Here is an 11,462-nt window from a genome sequence, read left to right on the forward strand (position 1 = left end):
CCTATCTTCTTCCCCTAACCCGGCTAGGGTTCTCACCCGCCGCCGCTTCGTTGCTGCCACATAATCTCTCCTCCCCTTCCCCGTGCGACGGGCGGCATGATGTCGCCGAGTCTGCGCCCGAGCGCGACGAGGCCGCCCCCATGGTTGCCATCGGCGCTCCATGATCCGCCGCCTCCCCCACCCTCCTCTCCATACGACGCCGCCGTTCCTCCGCCACCCGACGGCCTCCACAAACACCACCACCACGGTCGGATCTTGGACGGCAGGCGGCGATGGCGTGCAGCGGAAGAGCAAGAGGGGGGCGTGAAGGCTGGCCGCCGCCGTGAGGATATCGGCGCCCGCGCGAGCCGTGGTGACGTGGCGGCGAAGGAAGTTCGCCTTCCCAGCGCGCCGCGCGGTGGCCACCGTCTCCCCCGCGCCCGCAAGAGAGGTACGGCGTCCTACTCCCTACTCCCGTGCACGCATGGTCGAGTCTGTATGGCTTCACCGTCCATTTGTCGATTCGTCACCGTGGGTATACTCCAGTTGGCAATCACGTAGGACAAAGTTGGCTGCTGGTTCCATGGCTTCCATATTTCTTATTTGGATGCCATATGAGCTCTCCCAGTGTTTGGTTGTTTTTTAAGTTCAGTTAATTGATCTGAATTAGTGGTTTATAGTTGCCACACGCAGAGCGACACCTCCTACTTTATGGGATAAAATAAAACAGTATCTTGATGAACAATTGCCATTTTCCAGGATGTGTATCTGTGGCATCTAAAACAAATCAAGCATATGCCATGATAATAATGTCGTACTGATATGCCCTATCTCAAATTGATTTAGAGGACCTCCTTGGAGCTGAGAAGCTCCACGTCCACGCAATCCAAAGTCTCCCTCGCCGCCTGCTCCCGATGCAGCCACTGTCGTGGATGAGCATCTCCTTCCACGCGGCCGTTTTTTTATGGATTCGTGGCCGCAGGCGCCTAGAGTCACGCATGACAAGGCTCATGTAACGACCAACGATCGTGTGTCATCTGGGCTCGAAGGCCAAGCATGTTCGGTTTCCCTCTCAGATCACACCCTCTCATCTCCCTTACGTGGTAAGCAGGCTTGGATCGAGTGGAACAACGAATAGCTAGACATCTGAAAATTAGAACCGGTTCGTTTCTGTTAAGGTGTGAAAATCACAGACTCACAGTTCAGTAGAGAGAAATACCACGTCACCTGTAATGGAATTTCACCAGCTGCACTTGCATCAACAAAACATATACATGTACTGACAGACTACATGCCACTGCAAATGTGGAGCATGTTGTTTCTCATGTTTTTGGTAGTAGGTAACTGTAATTATATTCCTGTTGAAGCAGGGAACAAAATACCAGGTCACCTGTAGTGCAATTTCGCGTGCTGGACTTGCATGAACAAAACATACATGTATACTGACTACATGCCCCTGCAAATGTGTAACATCTTGTTTCTCATGTTTTCTCATGTTTCTTTGTGATGGTTGTGATTATATTCAGGTGGAGACATTTTCCCATTCATAACTATTTATGGGAAACCTGGACTTTTTAGTCCGATAGGTAAGTACATATGTGAAACAGCATGTTCCACATTTTCTTCTAACATCTGTGGTGATCTAGGATTACTGAATAATGCAATATGTGGGTTAGCCATAGAAGTTATGCTATATATATTATTCCCCTCGACAGTCTGCATTATGCTACTTAAGATAATCCATTGGTTAGCGAGATGGAAGACTTAGAATACATGCTAATATGTCTTTATTTTTTGAAATAAGCAAGTGACATGCAAATAGGCTACAATTTATCCTAAAATTCTAAATGAAGAGCCTTGTTACATGGCATGGCAATATGAAACTTATTATTTAGTAATGGGCATGATAAAAAAATGGAGTACATCTTGATTTAGTTTAGTAGTTCATAAAACTGTATTTAGTTGATTAATAAAGCAAATTTAAGTTGTATTGCCTTTTTTTTGTTACTCCAGAGAGCTTACTTGGATTCATATCCAGGTGTCCATGATGCCTGTATTGGGGTACGAGGGCACACCTCCAGGGCAGACTACCGGCAGTTGATGAAGTGCAGGTCTCTTCTGGAGTACATGGGGGATGATTGCAAGGTGTGCGAGGAGAGTGGAGGGCGTTGTCGGATCAACACCACCTATGATATCTTCGAGTGCCACTGCTCCGATCGCATTTCTCCGTCCACCTGTGGTGAGCTTCACACGCATAATAGTGGCAGTGAGTTTGACCTGTGCAAAAATGATGCACCGGTTTAGTTCTGTTTACTCTTCAGTTTAGTACATGGGAGGTTTACAGGAAAAATGAGCATAGCGTGCATGCGCGTACCTGCTGATTACTACAGTATGCGGACTAAAATGAACTACAGACTAGTGCAATCTCAACAGAACTCATGCACCGGTCTAGTTCTGTACCCTTAGTACTCTGGCTTTTTAAAGCAACACCACTTCATTAAATTGAAATAACAGTTACATCGTTATAAGCAGGGGGATAATATCCCCAGGGGGGCTCATCCAGCCAAATACTACCACTTTATCCGGTCTTGTTCTGTACCCTTAGTACTCTTTGTTTTTCGTGCACTGTGGATCATGCAGAAAAAACTAACAGAGCATGTACGTTCCTGATAATTGCTATGCGGACTGAGATGTACCATCCATTGCAATGTCAATGAAACACATGCTTCTAATTCACAGTGTATGTGATATTTTATATTGGCTATCGAATCCATATAGGTCTTTTTTTTGCCAAACCTGTATATGAGCGACATATTACACATTCAAAAGAAAGTCAATGCTCTATTGTTCTTGACTATCCTGCAGTGTATTTTTTTAGTATGTTTCATCGGCAGAATATTGAAGAATTATATAGGATACCTGTTCCCCCTAATTGTGTGCTATGCATACTGATACCATCATTGCAATGTCAATGAAACACACGTTTTTTTTGTCAAATCTGTATTGGCTATTAAATCTACACATTTCTTCTTTTTTTGCCAAACCTGTATTTGAGCGACATGGTAGCTCAAGCAAAAGAAACTCACATATGTAGTTCATTCTATTGTTCTTCACTATCTTTCAACGTGTTTTTTTTTTGTTGTATCTGATTGGCAGAATATGTAAGATTAATATATGATGCTTGTCTTTTTCTTTTGGAAAAACAACCAATGTAGTACTATTGGACGACATTTCTTTTATTCATAAATGTTATGTTATATTCCAGGTACAAGAAGAGAGCGAAGAAGATTATACTAATAGGTATGCTAATTTTTTTGCCATCTTTTCATGTGTAATGATTTAAATAGCAGCAGTTTACTGATAGTGAATTTCTATGACATAATAGGAACTTCAAAATTTATCATATCTGTAATCATTGAAAATTGAAATAAAAATCTGAGTCAAGCAACTCCCAGATTGTGCATATTAGCATGACTGGTCAATTTATGCCAGTTACCCTTCCCCGGACCTTGCGCAAGCGGGAGCTACATGCACCGGGCTGCCCTTTTTTTTAGCTTGTTGCTACTTTTGCCACCAAGTACTCTTGCAGAAATAGAAACTTAAACTACTGACGGTCGGAAATAATAGTATTATAACTTCTGGTTTGCAAAAGGAAATAACATCTGCTTCCATCTCAGGTATAACATCGGCAGCTGCAACCTTTCTCTTTGCACGTCTTTATGTGCTGATATTTCTCCTATAAAAGCCGCTACTCTACCTGCCATCCTGAGTTACCTTTGTCGCGCAGTAGTTTTGGATTGCACGATCTGCCTTGTTGGCTTGATCTTACGGTGCTGTCAAAAATCGCTCCGTTCGTTTCTCTGCACGTTATTCTTTCGTGCTTCAGTGGATGTCAGGCGGGCCTCCTTTCTCCACGGGCCTATTTTACAGCTACACTGGGAAGAAATCTTAGTGTCTCTTATTTTTTGTGCGCAGTCAAAGCGGGTGAAAACCTAGCTGCTAATCCCCTCCCGTCCTCGATCCCCACACCCCATGCCTCGTCTTTCCTCCTCTTGACCGCCGCCACGCCCCTTCTCCTCCTTCTCCTCTACCCAGCGCTGGCTCTCCTCCTCTTCTTCGATCAGATCCTGTCGGATCCTCTCCCGCGTGCCAGCTTCTCCTCGAGAGAAGGGTCACATGGTTCAGCCCCGGTGAAGTTGGTCTTGGGTACGCTGCTGCTGGAGGAAAGGCGGTCCGCCGGCATTCGTCTCTCCTAACCTGGCGTTTCTCCCCCGGGCGCCCAAGGTGAATCCACGACCTAGGACATGGTATGTAGGTAAATTCTTCCCAATCCCTGCTCCCCTCCAGTTCCCCGTTCTTGTTGCTGTGTGATTGTTGTGTCCGTGCTTTCTTCCTCTCTGACGGCGCCTCCCACCGGCAACTTCTGTCAGGTGCCGTGCTGTTCTTCCTCCCCTTCGATTGTTCCATGGCCACCAGCAGCAACAGGAGGAAAGTCAAGCCCCGATGTTGACCAGATTCGTGCCCCTGTATTTAGTTTATCTGGTTTGTTCTTCTGGTAAGGGAAGTAGCATCAGTTGGTACAGTTTTTTTCCATTTATGCAAGAATTGTTAAGTTAAGTATGTCATCTTCTATCCATGTTTGTGAAGTAACATTGTGCAACAATTTCCCTGTAAAATATATTTTGGGATGAATTGGTGGTCACACACACCCATGACACTTTATCTTTGAAGCTTGTATATGCAGCACTAAGTACTAACTAAATTTCTTAATCACAGGATGTATAGCTTTCTTTCACAGCTTGGTTGAAGAGCACATTCGATGTGCCCGCCATGACTGCTTGTTCTGCTCGTTGTTTCCTTCGATTGTTGTCATGGCCCTCGGTCCTTCGGTTGCTCCGTACGTTTCAGCTTTTCCATGGAGCCGTGTTTTTTTGCGATCCCTTTGGCGTGCCCCGGTTCCGTCCTCCCTGACTCTTATTTTTCTTCCCCCTACAGGATCTACGAGGTTGCTGCTGGTTTTTGGGTTCTTGGCTGCGTTTCATCTATACCCACCGTGGTGAGCTGCCACTTCACTCCCTTCTGTCTCCTGTTTGATAAAGAATCTCCGATCTGAGCAGTTCTTGTTTTCTTCATTTTCTTTCTTCCGTAGTCGTGTAGGTGTCGTGATTTTGGTCAATATGATAATCATTCTTGACCTTCTCAGTGTGAGCAGTGTAATACACCCTCCGTCTCAAAATAAGTGTCTTGAGCTTAGTACAAATTTGTACTAGAGTTAGGGCGTGTTCGGATCTCCTCCAGCTTCACAAAACTTCTCAAATCCAGCTTCTTTTTGTGGCTTCTAGCTTCACCTGGCGATCCAAAAACCGTTCTGCTTGAATCGGCAGCTTCTCGTAGCGCTGGAGCCCAGCTGGGAGGGTTGTGGCCCATTTGGCACCGACTGGGCCGGCTAGAGGCAGCGAATTCAGGCCCAGTGCATCGATTCAGGTGGGAAGAGGTGTACTGATTCGCTGGAGATCGCTAGATTCTTTTGTTCGAGCGAGGGGGCAGCGAACCGTTTTCTTTGGCGGTGGCAACACCTTGTAAATTGAGCGAACTTCCGATTCTCCAATCCGTGGAGCTGGGCCGATGCTGCTTCGCGTTTTTGCACTGCAATCGGTCGTAGCTTCCTGAAGCTAGCTTCTCGCAGATATTTCGTTCGGCTCAGATCTGCTCCAAGAATTTATGAAGCGTGGAGTGGGAGGAGCTCCGAACACGCCCTTAGTACAAAGTTGAGACACTTATTTTGGGACGGAGGGAGTAATAAGTAAATTGTACTTATTTGCACATGGAAATATTTTTGCTCATATGCAGAGAAATTTGTAAAAGAGAACAATCAAGGTGAGGCTGTTGTTTCTCATATGCAGAGGTCTGCGTTTGGGGTAACAAATAATTTTATTATTATTCTTGCAGGCGGTCACACAATGGCCGCCGTATAGAAGTAGAAGTTCCTACTCTCAAAAGTAAAACAGTACCAGGTGGGCTATGATTTTCCGCCATCGCGGATACTCTTTGAGAACGCCGATGCTTTACCAAAAAAGTATGTTGTTGCTTGTTTCACTATATTGTCTTCCCATGCCAACATGGATTTGCTATACTGCTCTTGGAGATAGAAACGATTAGCTGAAAATTATGATGCTTAGTGATAAGATCATGGTTTAGTATTCAGGCAGATATATTTTCTTACCATTTGTCCATGTTTTGCTTTTTAGAAGGAAATTTACACATAAGGCATTGGTTATACTGAGGCCTGCGTCTAATCATTAGGCAGCAATGTCTGGACTACTTTCCACCAAATAGTGATAAGTTGGCTATTCTTTTGTGTCTACTTGTGCAGCTGTGTGATGACGTCGATGAAGTCATATTGTATATAATGCATGGCGGTAGCATACCCTAGCGCGGCTTGGGCAAGGGCACAACTGGTGACGTCCGCGGGTGGGTGGACAATGGAGGCTGTGGACCATCAGCAGGTACGAGTTCAAGTCGTCATCGTAGGTTCCTCGATTTTTTCTCTCCTGCTTGTGCTGAGGATATCTCAATTTCTTGATTCTATCTCAGGAAAACAACCACAACCTTAAAATTATAATGCATCCCACACTGTACTTTTCTGAATCATGTCGTATGCAAGGGGTCTCTTAAATACTAATGCACATGTTTCTCATGACCCCTTCTGTAATTTTAGTTTGTGTGCCTTACTTTATACAGATTGCATGAAACACATTTCTATCTCAGCAAGTATTCTGCTATAAGCAATGGAGTTACAATTCTATATTCATTGATGGGAAAGGATGATCTTAATCTAACAGATTTGAACACTTATATTGATTAGAAAGGTTGACCAAAACTGTTGGCACATATTGATCATCATCGGGAGGTCGACTAATAATCACATTGAGCTATTGGAGAAATACAAAGGTATATATCCGTTTTCCAGTGCCCTAATATTTATTTAGAAATTAGATCGTCTTAAAAAATACACTTCTACCTATTGATTTATGCTGCCTTAGATACCCCCATTTCTACTGAAGAAGAACATGCTCTACGGAGGTGGTCATATGGTCTGAACTTGCCATTGGTTATAACCTGACGTCATGTTTTAGCTGTCTAATTAGACAAGGAGTAATAACCCAAAGTTCCCAAACACACCTTCTATTGTAGCTTTTTGACTTTGGGAAGCCACATGATCCAGGGAATATAGAACTAGATTGTAGGTTTACTAAATACTTAGCTCCGCACTAATATCCCTCAGGTACATGTCTTTTCCTTTCTTTCCCCTTTAGTGCCTACTTATTTCAAGAGGTCGATAGTTTTGGCTGTAGGAATTGGCGTGCTTTTCACTTCTAGTTTGGTTTACATCTGGTATATATTTTTTCAAGGTCACCCACACTTTTTAATTGTTTGTTGCTCTGCCTGCTGGGTCGAAACATTGCTATGGATGGGGAGTATCATCGATTTCAGGAATTATCAATTTTGACGTCCATGTTTCCATAATAGACATTTAAGATTTATCTTTTCAGTTCTCCACACCTTTTCATTCTTTAGCCAGAGAGTGCGGTCATTATTATACAATTATTTAGGTAACAATCTATTGCTGCCCAAACCCAAATGATTATTTTGCAGTGTAACCATTTACGAGATATGTTCTGTGTTACCATGTTCGTCTAAGTAAAGCACTCACACGAGTTAGGCATTTTCTCTCCTTCCTAGAGATGCACATGATATTTGTTTCACTCTGTTGCTGTAAGTTCCAGTCGTCCTATGACGCACATGCTAATAATATATTCTCTCAAGATATTGATAGATTACAATACAAATGGTCTTTAAAGTCCAGTTGGAAGCTCCTCTCTGTAATTGATGAAGGCAAGCTTTACTACTTCCAGGGAGTAAGAGGTATATGCCTGCGATTGCCTGCTCTATTTCTGCCTAAACAACATATGTAGGTATGCTCATGGAAGTGAGAGGGAAATTAAGAGGGAGATAAAGAGCGAGAGAGAAAAAACGCTAGGAAGATAGTTCTGCAAAAAGAAAAAAAACCCTAAAAGCCAAACTACATCATCCGCAAAAAGCAATAGGGAAATGCGTAAGATCCTTTCAGGACAAGAAGAACAGAATTGTTACAGGCTTACAGCATGCATTGTTCCTAATTATAGCTATGCCAGAGTTATGCTTAGCATTCTCTCTCTTTTTTTTTTCTATCCTGCAAAGTGTAAACTTTAACCAAGGCCAGTTGACAACCCAGGACATCGATGTTGTAGCTCAGAAGCTGTAAACGAAGCAATCGTTCAGAGAATCAGAAATATCAGCCTCAAGATGAAAAAAAAGCTTCAGAGGAGCACTGAACTGCCCCCTGAGCTGCTTTAACAGCAGTAGTTTTCATCCCAAGAGTTGAACAGAAACACCTCTGCTTATAAGTAATCAACTTCCGAATTTGCAAGTTTATATGCTAAAATAAGTAGCAACGAACCAGGAAATCTCCAGCATGGATGGTTCCCATCTCCATAGTACCAGTACTTTCACAAAGAAACACGTTTATAGGCCACTTTTCTTTAAGTTACATGAGCTTATGAAGTTAATAGGATAATCCACATGAAGACCATATGAATCATGCGACAACAGGTCAACATAATTTTCTATGCATCACGTTTACTCATCTACAAACTTGGAATTGTAAATCTTTATGTTCCAACTTGTAGTTCCTTCTGTCCAACCAGAAAAGAATTCTTATAATGTATTTTATCCATTTGACAGATCAAAGTACAGCAGCATTTAAAGAAGTGGCAATAATTAGCCATCCCCGTGCTGGTGAATACGCATTTGGATTTATAACATCGAGCATGATTCTTCAGGTACTTGTTTATGCACATCGCTTTCTACAGATATTTATGGCATCAACCACATTTGAATGCTTCATTCTATATAATTTACTCATTTATATGCTTTTGAGAAATTTGATTTGATAATTTCATTAGACACAAAGATTCATACCATACTTTTGTGTGCTCTTTTTCTGTGTTACCTCATTCATGATATAGTTAACTTTCAGGAAAGTGTTATCCATTAGTTGTAATTTGTGACATCTCTTTAAATCTCAAAAGTGTTAAGATTCACCAAAAATAATTGAAGATTAAGCCTAATGTAGCCTGGCTGGGTTCATCTTATTAGTCATCTTATCCTGGCTGGTGGTTTAAATCAGTTTCTCTTACATAAATTTGTTGTGCAAGCACTGAAAAGGCCAGCTAGAGCTGCTTAAAGTTTATGGGGCCTTCACGCATTACTCTGATAATTTGATGTCTTTTATAGCAGTTCCTTCAACTGCTAAATCCTGTGAACACTTCGAATACTATATGCTGTTGTTGTTAGGTTCTCTACCAGAAGTCACTCAGATATCATGTTATCCTCTTGCTGGTAGTTTATTTGTAACATCTCAATCCAGCATAAGCTTATTTTGAGGGCATGCCTCTTTGCGTTCGTTGAGTTTGCTATTCTTTTTATAGTGTTCTTACTATATAACCTGAATTTCTAATCTTAAATTTCTGCTATTAGCTCTCTACGGAAATAATTGTTTCTGGAGGAATGACCATGCCGCAGGTGATTACAGTGCTAGGACCTGCCACTGATAAGAACCAGGGCACCCGTTGAAACAGAATGATGACTGTGTGAGACTTAAAATAGAGCCAGCACATCAGGTATAATCGAAAACTTTCCTCCAGGCCCTGTGGGTTGCGACTGAACTTAGATTTCTGATCCCTGGCTTAAGTTCCTGTAGGTATTGGCATCTCACCTTTGTAGATGTTTACAGCTACTAAAGGAACATCAAAGTCGTGGATAATGCTACATCCGATGTACAATTTGTAGATTAGAAGCTGGAACATAAGGACTGTGTGATGGAGTAAGCACTGGTTGTATATATTAGGCGGGAGGGATATTAAAGTGCCGTGCTCACACCGCACTTAGGTGGCTTACTAAGATTACTGAAAATGGTTTGTGGTTCTTGTGTGCTCACAGAACGACAGCTTAATTACTGATGTTAGGCCATTACAATGCAACTTCAACTGAGACCGGTTAAATTTTTTCAAGTTTTTATTGATGCTATCGCATTGGTCTGGTACAAGGGATAAATCCACCAGGGGTGTCTGCCTAGAGTTTTCTACCCTTTACAGGCTCAGGAAAAGAAATTCTGATTGCTATTTAAACTACTGATGGTAAATGGATTAAAATTGTACATTTGGTCATCTTTAACCGTAGTTCCTCATTTTTTCCGTCAAGTGAGAACTTGTAAATTCCTTAAATTCTCAACAAAAAGAAATATCGCTTTTCTTTCTTCATCCATAAGAAGAAAAGGCGATCTTGCCTTCCGCCGCCAGGGACTCGCCTCCACCGCTGGCCTCTGGCGGCTCCCTTGGTCCGACGACTTTGATCGTCGGTGTTGATCGTTTTAGGCTCTTGTAGTTTAGGGTTTTAGGCTGTTTATCGTCTTTCCTTCGGTGGCGGTGATGGCGGTGCTGAATAAAGTTTCTTCAGATTCTACTCCAACGAGGTGATTGGTCCTATGGTTGGGGATGAATTTGAAAATTAGTCTATTCAAGCAAGGATTATGCAGCAGTCGTGGCATCCTCGTGGTGGTCATGTATCCTCGGGCTCTGCCATTGGCTCCAACGCTGGTGCGGAGCTTGAGGTAGTCCAGGAGTGGATGTAGATTGTGCTATGCATCGAAGGCATCTGAAAGATGGTTGATCGTGTGCTAGGTTCGTGGTTCATGGATGGTACATATGGCTTTCTTCTTCGACGTCTTAATCATATGGGAGGGGGGGTGCTAGATCGGGAGTTTGATGATGTGTCCAGGGTGTTGCCTGATCTGTTTCGTTCAATGGTAATGGTTTCGTCTTCGATGAGGAGGTCCTACCGAAACTCTGGGCCGGGTCGCGAGGTCAGCATGCAGTTGAGTTTGAATCGTTAACGTAATCAGCGCTACATGACGATTTGTTTGGCTACTCTAATGAACTGTAACGTAATCAGCCCTACAACCGGGCACTCCGTTCATCCCCATCGGCGACATTAGCGCCTTTGACGCCGCCGCCGACCCGAGCTCCCCGGCCAGTACATCAATTGCCTCGTTTCCAAGATCCTCGCCATCCCCGGCGTCCCAGCCCCCACCCTCGAGCGCCGCCTCTGCCTGGCCAGTCAGCCACCGCCAACGATGGCGACGAGAATTCCGGTCTCGATCAGCTGGATGATGTGCTGTTGAAGCCCGCAGCCGGAGCTGGATGTGGGCGTGGTGGCGCGCACCGGCGTCAGCCGCTCTCCTTCATCCTCACCGGCGTGCCCACGTCGGCCAGTTGGTCACCGCGCGTGACGAGCCGGGCACGCTCGTTAGGGACGCACTCGTGATCGTCGGCACCATTATATAAGAACGTTTTTGACTATCGCTATGCCAACGTCAACGTGCT

General features: G+C 43.7%; 1 protein-coding gene and 1 long non-coding RNA gene across 2 annotated transcripts; both read left to right on the forward strand.

Moving 5' to 3' along the window:
- The first annotated feature begins 76 nt into the window (after positions 1-76).
- On the forward strand, positions 77-3,283 carry LOC119280675. The gene is made up of 4 exons (XM_037561458.1): positions 77-430; positions 1,506-1,565; positions 2,018-2,218; positions 3,245-3,283. Exons 1-4 carry the CDS (start codon positions 97-99, stop codon positions 3,274-3,276), a joined length of 627 nt encoding a protein of 208 aa, XP_037417355.1. The 5' UTR covers positions 77-96; the 3' UTR covers positions 3,277-3,283.
- A 379-nt stretch (positions 3,284-3,662) lies between these two features.
- LOC119280676 lies at positions 3,663-10,112 on the forward strand. Its single transcript, XR_005138133.1, has 10 exons — positions 3,663-4,294; positions 4,410-4,534; positions 4,756-4,876; positions 4,975-5,035; positions 6,353-6,485; positions 6,845-6,930; positions 7,807-7,905; positions 8,764-8,861; positions 9,559-9,701; positions 9,782-10,112. It is a non-coding gene; the product is annotated as an uncharacterized LOC119280676 (long non-coding RNA).
- The last annotated feature ends 1,350 nt before the right edge of the window (positions 10,113-11,462 follow it).

The sequence above is a fragment of the Triticum dicoccoides genome, chromosome 3B (genome assembly GCF_002162155.2).
Source record: "Triticum dicoccoides isolate Atlit2015 ecotype Zavitan chromosome 3B, WEW_v2.0, whole genome shotgun sequence".
NCBI classification, from domain to species: Eukaryota; Viridiplantae; Streptophyta; class Magnoliopsida; order Poales; family Poaceae; genus Triticum; species Triticum dicoccoides.

What these genes read in the sequence shown, in the direction of transcription:
- LOC119280675 (XM_037561458.1), top strand. Translation starts at nt 97, where the DNA reads ATGATGTCGCCGAGTCTGCGCCCGAGCGCGACGAGGCCGCCCCCATGG. An exon ending in TGGACTTTTTAGTCCGATAG is followed by an intron (nt 1,566 to 2,017) that starts GTAAGTACATAT and finishes ATTCATATCCAG; the next exon opens with GTGTCCATGATGCCTGTATT. An exon ending in CATTTCTCCGTCCACCTGTG is followed by an intron (nt 2,219 to 3,244) that starts GTGAGCTTCACA and finishes GTTATATTCCAG; the next exon opens with GTACAAGAAGAGAGCGAAGA.